At 40.0% G+C, this 22,675-nt stretch overlaps 1 protein-coding gene across 1 annotated transcript in view; it reads left to right on the forward strand.

The window, feature by feature from the left end:
* Nucleotides 1-1,863: 1,863 nt before the first annotated feature.
* Nucleotides 1,864-22,675, forward strand: part of LOC119244464 (ankyrin repeat domain-containing protein 26-like) — an 85,955-nt gene continuing 65,143 nt past the window's right edge. The window contains exons 1-6 of the mRNA XM_054694867.1: nucleotides 1,864-1,969; nucleotides 3,024-3,083; nucleotides 5,901-5,934; nucleotides 8,871-8,940; nucleotides 17,391-17,542; nucleotides 20,532-20,675. Of these exons, the coding sequence (XP_054550842.1) occupies nucleotides 8,878-8,940; nucleotides 17,391-17,542; nucleotides 20,532-20,675 (359 nt within the window). The 5' untranslated portion in view covers nucleotides 1,864-1,969; nucleotides 3,024-3,083; nucleotides 5,901-5,934; nucleotides 8,871-8,877. The remainder of the gene's footprint in view (nucleotides 1,970-3,023; nucleotides 3,084-5,900; nucleotides 5,935-8,870; nucleotides 8,941-17,390; nucleotides 17,543-20,531; nucleotides 20,676-22,675) is intronic.

Here is a 22,675-nt window from a genome sequence, read left to right on the forward strand (position 1 = left end):
TCCCTACTGTCTGTTTTCTAATTTGTCGTATGCGTTGGGACACTGTGTTGCTCGGACTGGCTGGCATCTTGGGTGAACTTCTCCGCTCCCCTCTGGCTCCTGCAGGAGCCATCTCTGGCTTCTGGGGGAGCTTTCTGATGGTTTTAGGCAGTTTTTACTTTAGAAATGTCCCTGTTCTATAATGGCGAAGCGGGATGCAGTCCCTGCGCCTCCGGTCTCAGGCACACTCTTCTGTGTGCCCGGTCTGCCCCGGACGTGGGTGCCTGCTCCCTCTGTGGGCTCAGACTGCTGGTCGGAAGTGTCCTGGCGTGGGCTAACTTCCGGGCTGGCCACTGGGTCCTCCAGAAGCCTTCTGCCCTTCTCAAGCAGTCTTAAGAAATTTCCTGTTCTATGGGGTGTCAGTGACTTTTTTTTCCTGGTCGCTAGGTGGCGCCAGAGATCTCTCCTATTGTCCTTGGGGGGCTGTTTTTCGCCTCCCCCTACCCTGTGGGACAGGGAATAGAGCGGGAATGGTAGGGTAAGCCTCAACAGCTTTGGGGTGCTGTGTCTGCCTTGTGCCCCACCGTCGTGGAGAACCCACGCCCCGAGTTTTCGTGCCCCGGGTCTCAGTTCAAAGCCCTCAGGTCCAGGACGCGGGCTGTAGCCCAGTTCAGTGGCGCGGGAATGGCGCCTTTTGCACCCAGCTCCAGTGCCTGGGCGCCTGGTTCCTGCTCACTCAGGGAGGGACTTTCACCCCCGTGAGGGCCTCCGCGCGTCTCCCCGCAAGCCTAGGTCGCAGGCGCAGGGACCTGGGCAGAGGTGGTCCCGGTCTGCATTTGCTTTTCAAGCGCGCTGCCAAGCGCGCCGTTTTTCCGCGCAAGCTTACCGGCAGCAGGGGCTGTGTGCACATCTCCCGGGGTCTTTGTTCTTCTCTAATGGCGCCCGGAGCCTTTCGCTCACCGCTGCGGCGGATCCTGCAGGGTTCTCCACAGCTCCCGTTCACGGGGTGTGGTGGCTACAATAGTTCCTTTCCACTCCCAGTCCCGCTTGCTGCGTCGTTTGTTCTTGTTGGCCATTTTGGTTTGTTGTTTTCCTCCTCTCTGCTGGTCGGAGAGTGCCGACTCTGTGGGCGGGGGAGGGGAGCAGGGTTCTGCGCTTTCCTCCCTTCTGGTCCTCTTTTATGGCAACTTTCTTCTTCAGGTAGTTTGCTGGAGTCGTCCGTTTATCTTCCGTGTCCCAGTTCTCACCGGGACCTGCCGCTTTTCCTCCCTATTAACTTTTTTTAATGGGAGATCTTACTCGCAGCGTCTCCTTGCCGCCATGTTGCTCCGCCCCCTCCTGCTTTCCATATTTTAATCTAACTCTAATTTATTGTACTCTGCAGCCCCTTTTCACCCTTAAGTTACTTGTTTGATTAAAAACAAATTGTAGCACTTACACATTTGAAGTGTGTGGATAATTAAAGTTTTGATATTCTCTGTTATTACCTGAAATATTCTAAGAATAAAAACGTTGTTCACATGTGGACTTGTAGTGAGTCCTGGACCTGCAACAACACGGTGAGGGAAATCAGACATGGGGGACTGTCATGTCCAGCATGCAGTGAATCTTTAGTGTCTTAGTGCTCATTATATACTTTCTCAGAGTGCATTAGGCATAACATTAAAGTGTACCATAAAATGACAGCTGAAATGATTAACTATTTTACTTTGCTGCTGATATTTGCCTACTCCCGACTTTTAAGTGCCAGGTGGTCAGCTCCTATATGTAATCTGATTGCTCATTAGCTAGAGCAGAGGAGTTTTGCTCCTAATTGGTTTTTGGCTGTGGAGATACTGAGGCATGACTCTACCCAGATCACTTTCCAGGCGCTCAACAGCAGGTCCAGTCACTCAGAGGTTTTCCTCCGTGACTCATGTGTTTTCACATGCCTTAGAGACTCAGGTCAAGACCCTTCTGCTCATTTTGCGGGGTCTCTCCCAACATTCACGTAAGTATTAAAATTAGCAATTTTGTTAATATCCTTTCTTTACATATAGCAACCACAAAATAATATTTGACCATAAAAGTGAAAAGGACAAGCAGAACAAAAAGAAAGAAAAGAACGAAAAGGAGAAATAAAAGGAAAATGATAAAAGAAGGAAGAGAATGATCTAGGTAAGACTCAGATAGTGAATTACTCTTGGTGGTGCTACCACAGAGGAAAAAATAAGAATACAGGAATTTTGATAATGAAAGAGCAATGAAAAAGATGTACAAATTGCCTGTATATTTAAAATTTCTTACTTGCATTGTTCTTCAGAATTAAAGAAATTACTTGTAGTCATTTGAAATCTGAGACAGTATTGCCTTTCTAAAAAAAGTTCTAAAAATTTAAGTTTGTATATATTTCCTCTAATCACATTAAAACAACTAGGACTTGTTAAATTTTTTTTTAAAGATTTATTTTTATTTATACAAGAACTGGTTTACAGGGCTGAGGTGCGGGAGGGTGAGTGGATTCACCAGAGACAGAGCGGGGAGCAGAACAGGCAGATGGACCAAAGACACTGCTGAGGGGAGCCGCGGGTGAGACAGGAGAGGCCTGACTGCTGTGCCATGTGGGAATCTCCCTGACTGGATGGGAATCCAACCTGTGCTGCAGAGGCTGTGGACAGCTCCACAGTGCTGCGCTTAACTCGCTGCACCACCAGGGAGGCCCCTAAACTATGTTTCTAGTTTTATATGAAATTAAGGGAAGAATTAGAAACCAGTATTCTATAATCAGTATGTTATTATACATATGTGATAGTTTTATTTTTACATAATTATTCCAATTACCTGTTGGTGTCACAACTATTATAAAGAGGAATAAAATAAACCCTGCTTAGTTGAAGAAAATTGACTATGTGAGCCTTTCATTTTTTTACAGGAACTTTTATGCTATAGAACATATTGTCACTCATCAGTATTCTATATTTTAAATTCTTTTTAACATAGAATTGTTACTTGTTTCATATTATTTTCTGATATCCTTGTTTCATCTGTATCTTTTATGCATTTAGTTGAATGGACAGAAGTACACACATTTTCAGGACCAGGATCAAGCACAGATTCAAGTAAAGGTATTCTGTGAAATGTCATTTTGACAGTAATTATGTCTGAAATATCAACCCTCAAGATAAGAATTTCATTTCATGTGGTTGTGTCAGGGGTTCCCTAACCACACCAGCTCGGGTTATTCACTGAACTGGCAGGACTCAGCATATAGTAGTTTTCATGCATGTGATTGATTTTTTAACATTTATTCATTTATACAAGAACTGGGGTAGAGGCCAGAGGTGCAGGAGGGTGAGAGAATTCACCAGAGACAGCGTGGAGAGCAGAACAGGCAGACGGACTGAAATACACTGCTGGGGGTAGCAGCGGGCAGGACCGGAGAGGTCTGCCGTGCCACGTGGGAATCTCCCTGGCTGGCCGGGAATCAAACTGGCACTGCAGAGGCTGCGGACAGCTTCACAGTGCTGCACTCAACCCGCTGTGCCACTGGGGCTGGAAGGCCCCTCATGCTTGTGATTTATTATAGTGAAAGGATGCAAGGAAAGCGCAGCAAAGTAAAAAGATGTCTGGGGCAAACGCTGAAGGAAGACAGGTGCAAGCTTTTAAGCATCTTTTCCCTGTGGCGTTCTCAGACTGTGCCTAGTTCCTCCATCTCAAAATATGACAGCACATGTAAAGTGGGTGTCTGACAGCCCCAGTGTCTCAGTAGACCCAGTGCTCCAGGGTTTTGCTGCAGCCTAGACATCCTCTCCCTAGCATGTACTGAAATTCCACTTCCCCAGAAAGAAAGCAAATGTTCAGCAGAAACCACATTGTTTGTACTCATAATTTAGCACAGTTGGGGAATAGAAGGAACCTTCCCCAAATCCACTTTCCCAGACACCCACCAAGGGTCAGCCATTTCAAGAGGAATTTCTAAGGAGAGCAGTCTCAGGCTCACTGCCTGAAATCTTTCTAGTAGTTATGCTAACCTTAATGTTTGGCTTTATCTTAAAATTTTATTTTAATAGGTAATATAAAGATATAACACAGTATTAGTTTCAGTTGCATCATCCACCTTAAATTACAGTGCTGGTTACATTTTTGATTTTTAATGAATGCTTAACAGATATTTATACAGAAACTATTGTGGTTATTATAGATAATTACAATGTATTCTTTATATCTTCTTACTCTTTCAGGATAATTCTGAGACAAAATAAGCATAGCGAGTTCTAATTTAAAATTAAAATAAAAATTGCTTATTAGGCGGATGATCTAATTTGATTCTTATTATGCTGAATCCCATTGTAATTAGAAAACAACATAGTCAATAATATGTATCAGATTTTGCCACTTAAGTTTAAAATTAAAAGAGGTTATTATATTTATATATATATATATTCATGTACATCAGCTAGGGAGATAATATCCGTATTTGCTTACTTTATTTTCATTTTTGAAGTGACTGTGCCTTGATAAATTATTATGTGGTAGTAGTATGTCAGAGGAAACCCTTTGAAAAAAAAGTCTTTAGAAAAGTTTTAGGTTTACAGCAAACCTGAGCAGAAAGTACAGAGTGCCTGTATATCCTGGCTCCCACACATGAGCAGCCAAATGTGCTGTTGACATCTTGCACCACAGTTGTACCTTTATAAAAATGTGTGCGTCTACACTGCCTCATCATTGTCACCCAGAAGTCATAATTAATTTTAACACTAGGGTTCACTCTCAGTGCTGTGTATTTTATGGATTTTGAAAAATGTATATTAACATGGATCCACAATTGTTGTATTGTACAGAATACAGAATAGTTGCATTGCTCTAAGTATCCTCTGTGCTCTGTCTACTCATCTCTCCCTTCTTTCTAACTCCTGGAAACCACTGATCTTTTTACTGTCTCCATAGTTACGCCTTTGTCAGAATTTCATATATATGGTTTCACACAGTTTCATATATATGATATCATACAGTTCATATATATATGGTATATCATATCATATAGCTTAAAATGTTCGCATTCAAGATGTTCCTTGTTCTTTATGGTTTTTGCTGCTATTCATAAGCATAGCATGTGACAGTAATGCCTTACAAACTAAAAATCCTAATTTCTATAAATGTTGGATGCATAATGGGGAGGGTTGAGAAAAATGACATCATTCACTACTATGCAGCATTAACTGAACCATCCTACTCTATGAAGTATATCCAGAGAGACTATTTATGGAAGGAGATAGTCTCCACAGTACTGTCACTATTATCAAACTAGAGTCACAGTCTGAAAGTGTTTCCTGTTTTTCCTGCTGCATTGTATAGTGTCTCTGGACCAAGTTTCCCTGGTTTTTTAAATGATGACATATCATTACTTTACATCCTTGTTTGTATTCTCACAATATAGGTTTTCTTCTCTCAGATGTGGTCACTATAGTTTACCTGCCACCAAAGCACCCATAGTCCTCCATCACAGTCCATGTTTTACAGTAAATCAAGTGGTGTTGACTAAAAACCTGGAGAAGTTGTGTTATGTCACAGCAAAATTATTTTACTCTCCTCTAAGTATTTCTAATGGTGGCTATCCAGAACATTCGTGCTGTTTAGAAGATTGTCAGTTTATGATGCTGAGTCTGCTAATGATACCATTTTATGTCAGTTCTATAGGTTTGACTAGAATTATGTTCACTGTAAATAGCAATTCACTGTTGGTACTAAATGTCATTAAATATACTTTGATAAGTGATATCAGATGTCTTGCTTTTCATAAATATAAAGGAGGGGGGAGCCCAAGAGTTCTTTCTAGTATTGTCTCCAAGTTGGTCCCTAAGGAATATTTGTTAGCTGTCTTATACTCTTAATGTTCTGTACATTTTCTACTGTTGATTAAAATGTGTTTTTTTCATTACTAGCAAAAGAGAATTTTCACAAGGACACTGTTAAGAGGTAGGATTTTACAGATTTTAAAAATGTCTCAACTGATGGAATGCAGAGAAAAGCAATCAATATTCGTTGAGTGTTTTATTTCAGGCTAGACACTGTGTTATGTGCTTCCCATTTGTTATCTCATATAGTCGTTTCAATACCTTTGCAAAGTAACTGCTGTTCCAGTTACTTTATGTATTTTATGGATCTTGAAAAAGGTATATTGACATAGATCCACAATTGTTGTATTGTACAGAATACAGAATAGTTGCATTGCTCTAAGTATCCTCTGTGCTCTGTCTACTCATCTCTCTCTTCTTCTTATCCCTGGAAACCACTGATCTTTTTACTGTCTCCATGGTTACGTCTTTGTCAGAATTTCATATATATGGTATCATACAGTTTCATATATATGATATCATACAGTTCATATATATAGTATATCATCATTTCTTGCCAATTTGGCATCTGTGCTTCAGGAAGCATCACATGTGACAATAATTAGTAAAGCAAACTTAGTTCATCCACGATTCCATAGTTAAGAAGGTATTTGCTCCATGACTTGACCATTAGCCTGCCTGGCTTCCCTGTTCATTCTCTTGTCCCTAGGTACTTGTGCAGCTCTGGCATGAATATATAGACCCAACTCAAACCAACTCAGAAAGTTCAATTTAGTTATGTGTTAATTTTTATTTTCAGGTTTCCCTAAGAAGCTGGCTTAGTCCAAGCATTTGTCCCAATACATTTAACAATGGCAGTGGTAACTAAAACTTTGCATTTACCATCAAAAGTTTTAGGGTAGATCTCAGTTAGATGTGGTCATAAACTGCAGGTTTTACATCAGCAAGACTCAATCATGTAGGTCTTCTTTAGGTGTTCTTCTTTAGGTGAAGATGATCTGTGGTTTATAGAACAGCTTATGTTAACCTCAGTATGTATTTAAAGGATATTTCTCATGGATTTCTATACTTTGTGACTTCATAGTTTGGTGTAATCATTAGGCTAGTAGCCTTGGCTAGTACTCTGTAGTCTTTTCATTTTTGGTATACCCTTTTTTATTCTTCTTCCATAACTTTTCTATAAGTTCCATAAGCTTTTCTTGATTTTTTTTTTTTTTTTACTTTCTTCTCTGCTGTTCTTGATGGTTGTTTTGTTCTAATTTTTTCTACTTCTACCAGGGAGTTATTCTCCAATTTCCTATAGCAAAATAAAAAGCAAAAAAGCATGTAGAATTTCAGAATTTTAAAGAATCTTAGAGATTCAGTCAATCAAACACCCTGTAGTACTTCAGCCTGTGTTTATCTTCTGAGCCAAATAGCTGTTCAAATGAATAATTTGAAATTCAAAGAGATTAAACTGATTTCTTTGGGTATGGCATATGGCAAATATGAGATTTAAATTCAGATTTTTCCTTTTGAAAAGAGATTGTCTCTAGGTGAGTTTTTAATAATAGAGAGGTGGGAATTGGATCTAGTGAACACAACGGAAGAAGGTAAGAATGAATTAATAGAGGCGGCCAAACTTCAAGACCACCACCACCGAGTTGATAGGAATAAGGATTTTAGAAAAGAGTTACAAAATATTGGGGTTTATGCAAGTTATATAAAGAGAAACTACAGGAACAAGCATGTTGGGAATATTAAGTAGAGACATATTAAATAGAAAGTTTAAAGGAGACAAATAGTTTGCTGCTTTTTTGTTTGTTGAATTGAGGGAACTAGCATACTTCATTTATATCAAAACACATAAAAACAACAATATGAGCCATTGGGAAGATTCTCTTTATCGAAAATAGGATTGTGATATCCTCCTCCACACCAAGTTACAGAAGCTGCTTTAGATCCCCCACACCTACCACGGTAGTTGAGATTACTAACCTACATAGATCTTTCACCTAAGGCAGGTATCTCCTAATCTCTGCCTTCCTTTCCAATTCACCGATGTCCCTGTCCATGTGCTGGCACGGTTGTATGGAGCTAGGATGACTGTCAGGTCAGTCACAGGGCCTCATCTGGCTGCTTGATCACAGGCCTGTGTTGGCAGTGAGTGCATAAGCTTTGTTTCGCTTATTTTCCAGCAGCGGGGAAATGACCTACTCTTGGTCATTTGAGCCCAGCCTTGGTTCTGGAATCTGTGCCGTCATAGGTTGAAGATTTAAAGGTTGGAGACTGCCACTGAGCCTGGTAGATGTGGGGGAATGGGAGCCCTGTAGTAAGGGAGATATTTAAATTGTATGCAAGGGAAATAGTGGCAGAACTCAGGACATTGTCTTTGCAGTAGTCTCTCTCCTTGGGTATCTAAGTACTTATGAACATTTTTAAAGGCTTGCCAGTTTATGGGGACCTGAAAAAGGCAGGAACTATATAGGAAAAATAATCAGAATTTATCATTTTTAATGTTTTAATTCCTCTGGGATTAGTAATTATTCTTTGACTCCAGTACATTTAGTTTTCAAACATTTTAGGGACCTCCCTATACAATTTGAGAGTGAAGGGAAGGAATGAATCTGAATAAGTGGTTTGCATGCTGAAGGAATAAGACTGCCATTTTTGACTGACATAGATTGGTCTTTGAACCACGGACAGGTTATGAAGAAGAAACAGTATATCTTTCTTCTTTCTTTAGGTTATCAGGTTTATTGTAGTTCAGATAATAAAAATTATGCCATCTATTAATTGGACTTTCAATTTAACTGTCAGTACTTTTTGTAAGAACTACTTTTTTCTCAGAAGCTCTAATTTTTTTGTTATGGGCACAAAGAATTGAATTTTATTGGACATTTCACAGGCTGGGGGAAATAGAGGCAGAAATAGATACAAAAGTTTTTTTTGAAAAAAATAAATTGATCCCAAATTTGAATTATATAAAGAAAATTAATTTAGCATGTAGGTAGCTGAAGTTTCACTTGATTTTTCAATGTAGAAATGAAATTTTTGTTGTATATTTTATCTCTAAAGGCGTCCCATGAAACTAAACTTTGATGACTCGTGTTCTACATTATCTGAAATCGTAGATTTTGAAACTAAGGTAATGTGAGCTGTGTGAAATGTTCTGCTCTGAATTTCGTTTCCATTTAGTATCTCAGTGTGGCATTCATTCATTCATGAATTATTGCCCCATTGGTTTCCTTTTTTCTTTCTGTCTTGAAAGAAGCTGACTTTATTAATACATGTTTTAATGTTTATTGGGGTAAATTTGATTTATAACACTGTATATATTCTAGGGATATAGTTTCACACCTCAAAAAATGTACATTATTATACCACACCCACCACTAAAGCCCCTATAATCCTGCACCCTATTCACTGGGCCTCATCTGCACTTCACTTCCTTTCTGCCCCTCTGGTAGCCTCATTTCTATAGTCATATTTTAAGGGTTCATTTTGGTTTGTTCTCTTACTTTGCTTCTTTATTAAATTCTACAGATAAGTGAATTCATCTAGTGTTATCCCAGAGTCTTATAATCATGAAAGGGATCAAAAAAGAGTCAAAATGAGAGAGATTGTTATAAAAACCTGACAGAAATAGTGAGGTTGAGTGAGAGCAGGAATTTTATAAGAAGATAGGAGATGAGTCCACAGGAATGGAGGGAGCAGACCCCATCATGGATGTGCTCCTGAAAGAGCCTGAACCTGTCACGGACAGAGTGCAGCGGGGGAAGCCACGGGCGTACCCCCGGAGAGTGGGGGCAGCCATGGGCATACCCCCAGAGTGGCAGCAGCCACAGGTGTGCCCCAGGGGAGTAATCCTATTTTTTGTGGACGTCCCCATATTGGGGAGGAACTCCCCTAGACCTGAGCATGCTCAGGCTTCGACATACTATCTGTCTTTGGCATTCCCTCTTCTCTGGGTGGAAGGCAGGCTGCCTCATAATTCCTATTTAAGAAGAACAGCTTGAATTTGGCCCACATATAGCTGATCTTACTACCATTTAACAAGAAACCCCTGTAGCATTTATGATGAGTTGCAATGCAAGACCAAGAGGCCTAGCTCTGACACTGTGAGATCTAAGATGGGGCCTCCCCTGGTGGCGCAGGCGGTTGAGCGCCAAGCTGTGAGGCTGCCCACAGCCTCTGCAGTGCTGGTTCGATCCTGGCCAGCCAGCGAGTGTCCCACATGGCAGGGCCAACCTCTCCTATTGTGTCCACTGCTCCCCTCAGCGGTGTGTTTCATCAGTCTGCCTGTTCTGTTTCCCACTCTGTTTCTGGTGAGTCCTCTCACCCTCTGGCACATCTGGCCTGTACCCTGGTTCTTGGATGAATAAATAAATAAATCTTAAAAAAAAAAAAAAAGATCTGAGATAGCTGACTGGATTTGTGTTAGTCCCTCACAAATCTTGAAAGTAAGGCAGATATAACAAGAACCTTCAGAGTTGAACCTTGAGTTAAAGGCTTGGGTCCACTTATTAACCAAGGAGAGGAAATCTTCCCATAGCAAGGGGAGGAGACTATCAAATTACCAGTGACCTAGGAAGGTACTTAAAAGACAAGAATTCAGAGAGGGGGAACTCTCAGAGGGGGAGCACTACCTAAGCAAGAACAAGGCCGGATGGATTACTGGCTACCTGTGGCTCATTGCAGTTGATTAGGATGAAAAGGAAGTTGTGACAGAATGTGGTTCGAGTTAGGGAAGAGCACTAGAAAATTGGTCATGAAAAGCAAGTCCAGGTCTCGTTTCACAATCCCAAGAGGTGGAGAGTTGCGGGGTGGGACATGTGGAATGCTTATTAGGAGTTCCTACATTGCTGCACCCTTCTTGCGGTTGGCGGGACAAGAGCTAACCTGGGGTGCACGCCAACTTTTTCTTTTAGGGAGATTTCTAGAAAGTGGCAGCCAGCCCTAGTGGCCTTTACATGGCCGACCCGTGCCCACTATTTTTTTTGGGAGGGCAAGAGTGAGACCTCAGGAGCCAGCTCTGTTCCCCAGGTAGAGAGGGAACAGCGGCTCGACTGCAATTGATTAGCAACCGAGTGAGGCAAAGAGAGAGGCATGAGGTGTTCACTCGTCGGGCTTAGGGCAACTGGAAGGTCGTGCCTCCATGTTTTGGGACCCGCCAAAGAGTAGCCTTGGCCTGAGCCCCTCAGTCTTTGTAGGACAGCCAAACAGTCGCCAAACACCAACTCCTCTCAAAAAGAAGGATGTAATAGCATAAAGATAGAGAAAACTGGAGAAATCTTACTGATGCCATGGAAAACCAAATGTTGGGAGCCAAAATGATGTGGTTTTTTGGAGTGTGGGATTCTTGGGTTCACCCTGGGAAAGGTTTCACCAGAGCTTCTGTTTCAGTGACATGCGGCGAGTTTCTTCACGAGACAGAGATGATGGTTATATTTAATTTTTTTAAGATTTATTTTATTTATACAAGAACCGGGGTATAGGCCAGATGTGCAGGAGGGTGAGAGAATTCAACAGAGACAGGGCAAGGAACAGAACAGGCAGATCTACTGAAATACACTGCTGCGGGGAGAAGCAGGTGAGACAGGAGAGATGTGCTGCACGATGTGGGTTGCTCTGCGCCTGCGGGGATCGAACCGACACTGCAGAGGCTACGGACAGCTTCACAGCACTGTGCTCAACTGCCTGCACTGCCAGGGAGTCCCCAGTAGTTATATTTAAAGAGCAGGTTTATTAGAAAAGGAACAGGACAGTAAAAGACACTTGCATAGACACAAGTGGGCAGAAAGAGCTGTTCCAAAAGGGACAGGTTTGCTAAGAGAGGCCTGCATGGTTGCAGGTGGGCGGCATTGAGGAGAGCCGCCTCCACTGAGGGAGGTCAGTGAGGAGAAGTCCTGGCATGGTATAGGTCATGGACAGGCAGGAAGGCTGCTGCCCTGCAGAGGGAGAAGGTTGGTGAGAAGAAGACCCTGCATAGTCACAGGTGGGCAAACAGAGTGTTGCCCTGTTGTGGGAGCTGCCTTAGGTTTTATAATCTTCAGGAAGGGGCTAATCTTTGTGGATGGATGGTTTGTGCCTCTATGGCAGTCTGCTAGTTTCTGGGTGTTGCACCTCCTGAATCTGGGCATTGATGACTAAGAGTCTTGGTTTCTGTAACTGGGTTAATGGATTACGCTAATCCCTTCTACCCTTACCTCCTTGTATGAGTTAGGTTCTTGGCCTTGTATCTCCTTTCCTCCATCACTCTGTCATTGATCATGCAATATAGGAGAAAAAAGATTACAGGAAGTATACAATTTCAAGAATGCCTGGGGGAGGGGCTCCCTGGTGGTGCAGAAGTTTCAGTCACAGTACTGTGGGGCTGTCTGCAGCCACTGTAGCACAGGTTCAATCTCTAGCGGGGGAGGTGACCTACATGGCGCAGCAGACCTCTCCTGACTGGCCTGCTGCTCCCCTCAGCAGTGTGTTTCAGTCGGTATGCAGTTTCTGTACCCCACTCTTTTTCTGGTGAAGCCCCTCACCCCCACACCTCTGGCCTGTATCCCAGTTCTTACATGCATAAGTGGATAAATCTTTTATTTTTTAAAGATTTATTTATTTATACAGGCACTAGGTACAGTTAGAAGTGCAGGAGGGTGAGAGAATTCACCAGAGCCAGAGTGGGGAGCAGAACAGGTAGACTGACGAAGTACGCTGCTGAGGGGAGCAGCGAGCATGGCAGGAGAGGTCTACACGCCATGTGGGACCCTTGCTGGTGGGTGGGGATCGAACCAGCGCTGCAGAGGCTGCGGGCAGCTTTGCAGCCCAGCGCTCAACCACTGCGCCACCGGGGAGGCCCAATAGATAAATCTTTTTTAAAAAAATGATTGCATGGGGGCTGGAGGGAGATAGAGTGGGAGGAGAAGGATGAGTCTGTTTACCAGAGATAATAGCATAAATAATCTATACATAATCTTCTTAAACTACTTCTCAGATCCCTTTGGAATGTCTTGATGTTATCTCAAAACATTTCCTAGACCATCCCTGGACACAGACCAACGCATCCTATCAATGGCTACCTAGGCATCCCCAGGCCTACCTCACAATGGGGCCCGTTGTCCTTGGGGCCATCTTTCAGTAATGTAGTGTACAACTAGATAGTTTTAAATGTAGATTAATCAGAACATTCTAGGTCAAGGTACAAACTGGTCAGAATATTCCAACTTAATGACTGTGCCGTCATTGAGGAAGAAAGATCCAGGCACAGCACCCACACATACGAATTTTCTCCAATGTCTGTTTTCAGATTTGATAGTAGCTGTCTGATGTATTTTGGTTCTCCTTTGTTTGTTGAGTACATATTGATGAGTGTTATGTCTCCCTGTTGTATTGTTCTCTTTATCATGGTATAGAGTCATTCCCCATCTCTTTTTACTTTTTTAAGCTGGATGTTTATTTTGTTTGATAGGTAAGTATGGCTTTTCCTGCCTTCCTTTGGGTGTCGTTTACTTACAGGATAGTTTTCCATTCCTTTACTTTCAGTCTACCTTTCTCCTTGGTACTTAAATGTGTTTCCAGGAGGCAGCAGCAGATTGGATTCAGTTTCCTAACCCAACTATGTACTCTGTGTCTTTTTATTGGTGCATTCAGTCCATAAATGTTTAGAGTAATTATTTGCATATGAAAGTCCATCACTGCTATTTTGTTCCAAGATGTGGTTCTTTTAATTCCTCACTAAATTGCGTTTGTCCCTCTCTCTGCTTTGGATCCTAAAGCTTCTTTTAATATTTCTTGGAGGAGAGGTTTAATGGATGCAAACTTCCAATCTCTCTCTTGTATAAAAAGGAAAGCCTTGTAGGATAGAGTATTATCTAGCATTCTTTTTCCTTATGAGTATTTTGAATGTCACTTCATTATCTTCCTGCCCATATTGTTTCTTCAGGGAGATATGTTTGTTTTATCAGTGTTCTTTTATAGGTTATCTGTTTCTTCCACCCCATCAGCTTCATTATTTTTTTCTGTATCTTAGACTTTTGGGTTTTCACTATTCTGTGACTGGCAGTAGTTTTCCTTTTATCTAGGTAGTGTTACAGGGCAACCCAAATATGAAACGGGTTGCTTGACTGTGCGTCCTCACCCGTGAGCTTAAAAGGGAGTTATAATTATACTCAACTGCAGGCATAAAACAAAAAGGTTAATAAAGGTTTTATTTACAAAAGAAGGGGAAATGAAGAAATGATTAACTTAGGGACAAATAGGGAGATAATTCGTGAATGCATCCTACTAGTTCCACTGACCTGGAATCCCAATGGCAAAAAGCCAAGAGTCAAGCCAAGAGCTGAGAGGCCATGGGGTCCCCCAAGGCCCACATGTCTGGTTTTATACCAAGCCTGGCTGCTTAGCTCCACCCTCAGTTCCCAGCAACTCTCCTTTGGGGCATGATGGGATTTGTAGTTCCCAGTGTCTCAATGGCTTTGGTTTGGAGTGGGGTGTAGAATCCACAAAACCTGTGTGGAGCTTGTTCAGGATATACTTTTCCCCTAACAGTAGCTTGGTGTTCCCTTTGCTCCTGTATTTCTATGTTCATTTCCTTTTTCATGGTTGGGAATTTCTCAGGCGCTATTTCCCTAAATCAATCCTCAGTGCTGTTCTCTTTCTTCTCCATCTTTGATTCCTGTGATTCATGCTGTCAGATAATTCTCAAAGGATTTCTTCATTCCTTCCCCTTTTCTATCTTGCTTCTTACCTCTTTTTGATTCTTGAGATCACTGATTTGTTCTTCCACTTGGTTTATGCTAATTTTATGGCTTTCTCCTGAATTTTTTGTTTCCTCCTGTAATTCTGTTAATTTCCTGTTTAAAGTCACACTTTCAATCATTGTTGCTGATTGGGTTTCTCATAGTGTTCATTTCTCTTTCTGAGTTTTGTTTATTCCAATTTTGATGTTTTCTTAACCATGGTATACTTGAATTCTGCATCTGATTGGTCAAAAAGCTCTTCTATGTGTTTGTAGTTTGGTTTTGGAGTTTTGTTTCTCTAGTGGTGTGTTATTTCCCTGATGGCTTGCCTGGCATTTTGTATTTTTATTACTGCCCATTTTTGGTTGTGGATTTTCTCTGCTGTAGTTTTGGGTTTTATTGTGTGTCTTTCCCACTGCTTTGGGTATTCATTAGATGTTGGGTATAGCTACTGGAGTATTGTTGGATCTGGAGTAATCCTGGAGCCTTCCCCAAAGCCCTTTGGCTTTGTTCTGGTTGCTCAGAGGGTGGGTGTGGCCACTGGTTGTAGAAGGTCTGTCACTGGGACCTCATTCCACCCAGGGATGGTATCATTTTAAAATATAAGCATTGGAATGTTATTCAAAATGTAAAGAACATTCTTTGACTTTAGTTTCCCACTTATGTGTTTGCCATAAAATTATTTCCTTAGAGTTTTTAAAGTGCACTTAATAAAATAATTATGTGCTAAGTGTACTACCACCACTATTACATCATATAAGTCTGCTAATTGGCAAAATGCATTTAATGAAACTAGTTTGGTATAGTGCCAAAATCTAAGGCTTAGAAGTCATAAAAAATCATGTTGTATTATGTAGTTATGTTTATCTAAAAACTAAAGAATTATTTCAGGTCTCCCTAAGGCCAGTCATTATTATACTGTGATATACATTAGAGTAACAAAAAGACTAGTGAGCGTAGGTCTTGCTCAATGTTACAAACACCATATTTGAAATCAAAAGACATGTTAGTATCTTGGCTTTGTCACTTACTAGTCACGCATTCTTGAACAAAATTATTGAACCTCTTTGTATGTCTGTGACCTTGTTTATAAAAATGATATTCATACTTTCTTCTCAGGTATATGTAATGAACAGATGTAGTAACAAATACAAAAATAAATGGTAAACTATAAAGAGTGTTATAGAAATACGACAATGCCATCAGGGTGATATTTAGTGCTTTCTAAATATTGAAGAACTTTTTGAAACTGTGAAGGACAATCAAATGGTAGTGGTATCAGAAAAGAATGGGAGTGTTAAAATTGGCATTTGGATTTCTTATTAGGGCTATGTTAAGTGGGCTATTATTAGTGATATCTTTTATATAGTGATAAGTAGTATATTGTGGTTTGGTGCTTGAGACCTTCTTCATAGTATTTTAACGTTTTGACTATTAAAGTTTCTATCATTGAATACCAACGATGTGCATGGCACTTAGATACTGCATGTACAAGTTGAGGGCTGGAAGTTGCAGGAGCAGAAAAATTAGCAGCCGATTCATTGTAAGTCTTTCTAAGTATTTCATATAAAGAAACATGAGAATTTTAGGTTAGAATAGATTGGGGGAGTTCATAGTCAGAGTGGGAATGGGAGTAGCAGTAATATTTTGATGGTCAAAAGTGATTTCTCTGAGTGAGCCAAAAGCTGCCAAGGGAAGGATGAGAAGGAGTCAGTCATGTGAAGATGTAGAAGAAGGACATTCTGATGAGAGAAAACAGTAAGTCATATCTGTTCATTTTATTTAAACATGTCAGAATTTCTAACAAGGAAGCAGGAAGTGGGGTAAGCATCATCGTAATGCCTTCTTTTCTGTGTTGAAGATATGTGTGAAGGCTTAGCACATTTTAGAGAATTAATAAATGTTCTTCTCTTATGAAAGCTTACATTTTTTTTTTTTGAGTTAACTGACTCAAGTTTTTTGTTAAAGACCTTAAAGGAGAGATTTTGGAACTATTTTGCTATTTTATTCAATTGTTTTCTCTTTCAGTGAAATTTTTAGTTACTAATTCATTAATGGTAAATTTCACCATTGAGTTTCTTTTCTTAATAAATTGTTGGATTCCACCTTTTGTGATAAATCATCAGTATTTCTATGGAAATAATATGGTATTGTGAATGGTAAAAGAATAGTCTTCCAACTAAATAGGCCAACATCCACCACCTCAGACTCCCTTGCTGTGTATGATGACAAATTCATATAGCACTGAGGAGAGTCTGTGTTATCTGAACCAATGATAGGCAGGTTTAAAGTTAAGATGCCTCTGTGAGATTAGATTAGCAGTCAGTCCTGAGACCAGCAGCCATGATAGTGTTGGCTCCTAGAAGGCTACGTAGATCCTGTCATTGAAGATTCCAGGACTGAAATGGGCAACATGAGTGGTTCCAGTGGCAGCAACAAATCTCAGAACAACTTGCTGGCTAGTGTTCCTGGAAGATATGACACTGATACCAGCCAGTTTCAATGACAATACAGCTCGAGCCACCTATGGAAGCATCTTGCAGGTTATCTTCAAATTTGTGATGTAAGTACCATCACATTTCCCCTTGTAGATGTACTGTTCCATTTGGGAGTCAAGGTTAGTGGCGCGTAAATGGGTTCCTGCTGCAAGGAATGTGAGGATTTCCTCCTCCTTCATTTTCAGGCCTGGAAGGGTTCCAGACCTTGTGAAAGTTTTGAAGGAAAAACATTTGGGAGGAGGGGGGGAATATTTGTACTTATTAAAATCATAAGAAACTGAGTAAAATTATAAAAATAGTGAAAAGAAAAAGTTCTTAAAATAAATAAAGTAATAACAGTGATCCCTAATATCAAACTTTGATTAAAGGTTAAAGAAGGAAAGAAGCACAAAAATAGTCACATGAAATTAGAAGACGTGTCTGATTCTGCTAGTGTCAGCAGTGGATTAACTCAACAAGTAAAGAGTGGAAAAACTGGTAATCAGCACTGTTCTATTTCAATGACCAAAGATCCTTATAGGTAATAATATTTTACTGTAGGTACTAGTTATTTTTTATAAGTTATTCAAATTTGAGTGAGTATTATGATTAACAACTTCAGTTTTTTACTAGAGATATCTAAATTTGCCTAGTAGTCATAAAATGCAAATTAACAGTGAGATAACATGTTTAAAATCATAATGATAAGTACTTCATTAAAACAATAATAACAAGGGTTGACAAATGTGAGGGGTATTCTTAGACACTTTGATAGAGGAATTTGGTAAGTTTATTCTGAAGGGGAACTCAATGGCATCTTTCAAAATTTCAAGCATATTTTCTATCTTGAAGTCAATGCTGTAGGTACTTTAACAAATAGGGAAATCTAAAGCAGCAAAATTAGAAGGCAAAGAAATGCAACACAAGACACATTGAGCTATCAAGGGACTGTGTTTTCGTAAGGAGAGAAATATCCAAAGTTCAACCACAAATACAAGGAAAACTTAATCTCTTATCAAATACAGACTTAAAAATTGTCATGATAAAGAAGTGGAAGAAAACATGGAAAGGCAAGTCAAAGTAAACACAGGAACTTAGAAAAGCTAATGAAAGTGATAGAACAAATGTCATGAGAAATAAAAATAATGATTTAAATAAGAAAATAAAAGAATTGTAGGATTGTAAAAAGACCAATAGAGGAGATAAAAGTTTCTGGAGACAGCTATGGAAATAGATTACACCAAGTGGGGAATGAATCAGTGGTCTCAAAGGACCCAGGTGGAAGAAGAAAGAGAAAGACAAACAAAAGGAAATGATGAAACATTTCAATAACTACCTGATTCCATTAGAAAAGGCTCATAAGGATGTCGGGTACTCAGAAGAGTGGGGGCAGAACAGAGAACTTGTTTCAGAGAAATAATAGGAGAAAGATTTCCCAAACCTGAGAGAGGAATAAATTATACAGGTCCACAAAACTAAAAGAATACTTGGTTATTTAAATATAATGAGACCTACACCAAGCCACATAGGTGTGGCTACCTCATCAGATGAATATTCCTGCCGACAGCAACCACCAGTGTATCCATATTGTTTTACTGTAGGTGTGGGTCCCCTGTCTGTTTAATTCTAACCCCCCAATGCTTTGTGATCTTTTTATAGTGCACTCAGTTATAGTTCTATATTTTTGGCTTGTTTTGTTTTGTTTTCTAGTACCTTTGTTTAGTGAGTGTGAGGAGGAGATGCATTGCATACATACTTTAATATCTTTCTGCATCCATTCATAAACTCAAAAAATAGGTTAAATCCAACATGGAAACACAATCAGGAGACATTTGCTTTAATGATCATATGAATTTTTGAATTTTCTTTTATTTTTCTGATAAATGTGTGTCACATGGAGCTGATTAGAAAAGAAGTAGGCTATTACTGAAATACTAAATAATCATGATTGTGTATTGCAAACTAGTCAAACAAAGAATTATAACCCACCATGGTATGCCATGAGTTCTTAAGGCCTACAAAACTACCTATCCCCAGTATCTCGTTTTCATTTTTGAATTTACAGCAGTAATGGTCCCACTCATTCCTGCTCAAAATTTGCTTGCTAGGGCCTCCCCGGTGGCGCAGTGGTTGAGTGCTGGGATACGAAGCTGCCCGCGGCCTCTGCAGCGCCGGTTCCATCCCTGGCTGCTCCCCGGCCACCGGAGGAAGGTCCCGCAAGGCGCGCAGACCTCTCCTGCCGCCCGCTGCTCCCCTTAGCAGTGTACTTTGGTCCTTCTGCCTGCTCTGCTCCCCACTCTGGCTCTGGTGAATTCTCTCACCGTCCTGCACTTCTGACTGTACCCAGTGCTTGTATAAATAAATAAATAAATAAAATAAATCTTTAAAAAAAATTTGCTTGCTAATGGTTACCACAGATTTTTTCACTTTGTGATATTGACACATAGCTTTTTAGACCCATGGGCTATGTCTGCCTCAATGGAAATCACTCTCCAACATACTTTCTTCATTTGACACTATGCTGTGGAAATTTCAGGGGAGAACTCACTGGCCTGGTATCCTACTCCCATTTCTCATACTTTGACTTCAATAAGTTTTTCCTACATCTTTTCAACCCCATTGCCTTTGCACAAGTTGAAGTATCCCAGGTCTTCTGTCCATGACTTTTACTTCCATGAATATGCTAAAGATGTCCAAAGTTATAGTTACACTATAGCTATCTTAATTCCCGACCTGTACTTCTGCACTTGCAGCTGGGCTCCTCACATGATGTGCGGTTCTGGGTCACTCAGAACATAATGGCAATTATTTTTGTCCATGACAGATGACAAATTGTTGTTTTGGGTAGGGGAGACTTATTTGGACATGACACTGATGTCATTACATGATATGTGTGTTGAATATTTTAAAAATAAATCTTTTTCACCCATGAGAATTTATCAGAGATCTTCTAATATATACTCCTAGTACAAGTTCAATTAGGTGCTCATTTTTACATTAAAAAGTACAAAGGCCAAAGAACAGTACACATTAAATAATAAGTCTCTTGTCTAAGCAGCAGTAGTCTTCCACAGTGAACTCCGATTTTCTGTGGAACAATGAATGTTTTAAAATTTCTGGGTGCACTGAATTCTCAGTTATTGTTCTTTCCCTTTCAAACACAGGGGAAACACAGAGATGTGTGCTTAGGAAACACAGAGATGTGATGTGCCCTATCATACTGTTTACGATCGATTGTCTATGTAGAGTGGTTTCTCCACCAATACCTTTGGTGACCTGCTGTATTTCTTTTACCACCTGTGTAAAGCCTCCCAGCATGTCAAAAATGTACTCTTTACCATCACATTGTGTCATAATTGTACATATGGCTTTGGGGCAAGGAGTATTCTCCTTGCTTATGGTTATTACTTCATCATGGTTTTAAGAATATATCAGTGAATGCAGGTGGATAATGTCGGAATGTTGTAAAAATTGTTTCATTACACTTTATCTTAGAAAACACGAGGCTTACATGGTGTCTTCTTTCAAAGTAGGGTTGCTAACAATGGGAAGAAGACAACCCAATGTGATTCAGCATTTTTATCAGAATCTGCGGTTGTAGCCAGTACGAAGCCTGTTGTGATTCCAGTGAATGTAGTCGGCGGAAGACACGAACCAGATAAGAATGGCACAAGGTAAAAACAACTCTTCCTATAAGGTTCAAGGACAATTAGCTGTGATTGCTTTTGTCAGGCCAAGGCAAAAAAATGTCTCTATTATAGGCAAACACTGCTGAAAGTTGAATGATGTAGATCATTGTGATTTTGTCACTTCCTTGAGGCAGTGTAGTTTTCCAAGCCTGTGTGTGCTTTAGGGGATATGTTCATACCTCATCAGGTGAATGCTGTGCTTGACACCTACCCCTAATGCCCCATAATGCTTTACTATAGATGTTAGGCCCCATCCCTATTTTACACTTCCCCAACCCCTTGTGCTTCAGCTGTATATTCTGCAATGTTTTTTCAGTTTTCTAGTTCCTTAGTTTAGTGACTGTGAAGGAGACATATTGCAATAAATACTTTAATATATATCCATCATTGATTCATAAATTCAGTAAATAGATTCAAGTCCATAAAAGGAAATACAATCAATATATGATCACAGGGTTTTTGTTTTTTTTTTTAATGTAACTTCAATTTTTTCTTTTTTGCAGCAGATCTCTCCTGTCTCTACCTTTGTTCCACTTAGCAGTGTATTTCAGTAGATCCACCTGTTCTGCTGCTCACTCCCTCTGTTGAGTCCACTCACCACTCTCTACCTCTGGCCTATACCCCAGTTCTTGGATATATAAAAAAAAATTTTTTTTAAAACTTAACTTTTTTGTGCCCTATTTTTGCTACCTAAAAAAGCAATTATTTCTTTTTTTGTTTAATTTTAATTTTATTTTTATATTCCCCATACATTGCAACCCCCTTATTTTGACCCCAAACACTCCTTTCCCTGCCCCCCAAACCCCCTATAGTGTCTCTGGTTTATAATTGTTTGTTGATTTTGGTTTTTACTTTCTTATAGTTATTCTATTTCCTGGTCTCTTATTTAAGTTTTCTAGATTCCTGCAATGAGTGAGACCATCTGGTATGTTTCTTTTTCTTTCTGGCTTATTTTGCTGAGCATGATCCCTTCCAGCTCCATCCATGCTGCAAATTGTATGTGTTTATCTTTTTTGAATGCTGAGTAATATTCCATGGTGTATATGTACCACATCTTCTTGATCCAGTCATCTATTTTTGGGCATTTGGGTTGTTTCCAAAGCTTAGCTGTTGTAAATAGTGCTGCTATAAACATAGGGGTGCAGGTGCTCTTTGGAATTGATGTTTCTGTGTCCTTTGGGTAAATACCTAGGGGTGGAATTGCTGGATCATATGGAAGCTCTATGTTTAGTAGGTCCAGAAATCTCCACACAGCTCTCCATAGTGGTTGGACCAGTTTGCCCTCCCACTAACAGTGCAGAAGAGTTCCTTTTTCTCCACATCCTCGCCAAATTTGTTGTTGCTAGTTATTTTTTTTTTTTAATATGTGCCATTCTCACTGGTGTAAGATGGTATCTCATGGTAGTTTTGATTTGCATTTCCCTGATTACAAGTGATGTTGAACATTTTTTCATATGCCTGTTGGCCATTTGCATTTCCTCTTCAGAGAAGTTTCTTTTTAGCTCTTCTGCCCATTTTTTGACTGGATTATTTTCTTTGTTGTTGTTGAGTCTCATCAGCTCTTTGCAGATTTTTGTGATCAGTCCTTTATCATTAGTGTTGGGTGCAAAAATGTTCTCCCAGTTGGTGGGGTTTCTCTTTGTTTTTGTTATTGTCTCTTTTGCTGTGCAGAAGCTCTTTAATTTGATGTAGTCCCAGCTGTTTATCTTTGCCTTCACTATCACTGCTTTGGGTGATGTGTCTGTAAAGATGTCTTTGATGTGCAAATAACATAGTGTTTTGCCCTACATTTCCTTCTATATATTTTATGGTTTCAGGTCTTAGGTCTAGTTCTTTAATCCATTTTGAGTTGATTTTTGTGTATGGTGTGAGGTAGTGGTCAAGCTTCATTCTTTTGCATGTAGCGACCCAGTTTTCCCAGCACCATTTATTGAACAAACTTTCTTTGCTCCAATGCATAGTCTTTGCTCCTTTGTCAAAGATTA

This window comes from Talpa occidentalis, unplaced genomic scaffold, assembly GCF_014898055.3.
Source record: "Talpa occidentalis isolate TD23 unplaced genomic scaffold, MPIMG_talOcc4v2.1 talOcc4.14, whole genome shotgun sequence".
Lineage (NCBI taxonomy): Eukaryota > Metazoa > Chordata > Mammalia > Eulipotyphla > Talpidae > Talpa > Talpa occidentalis.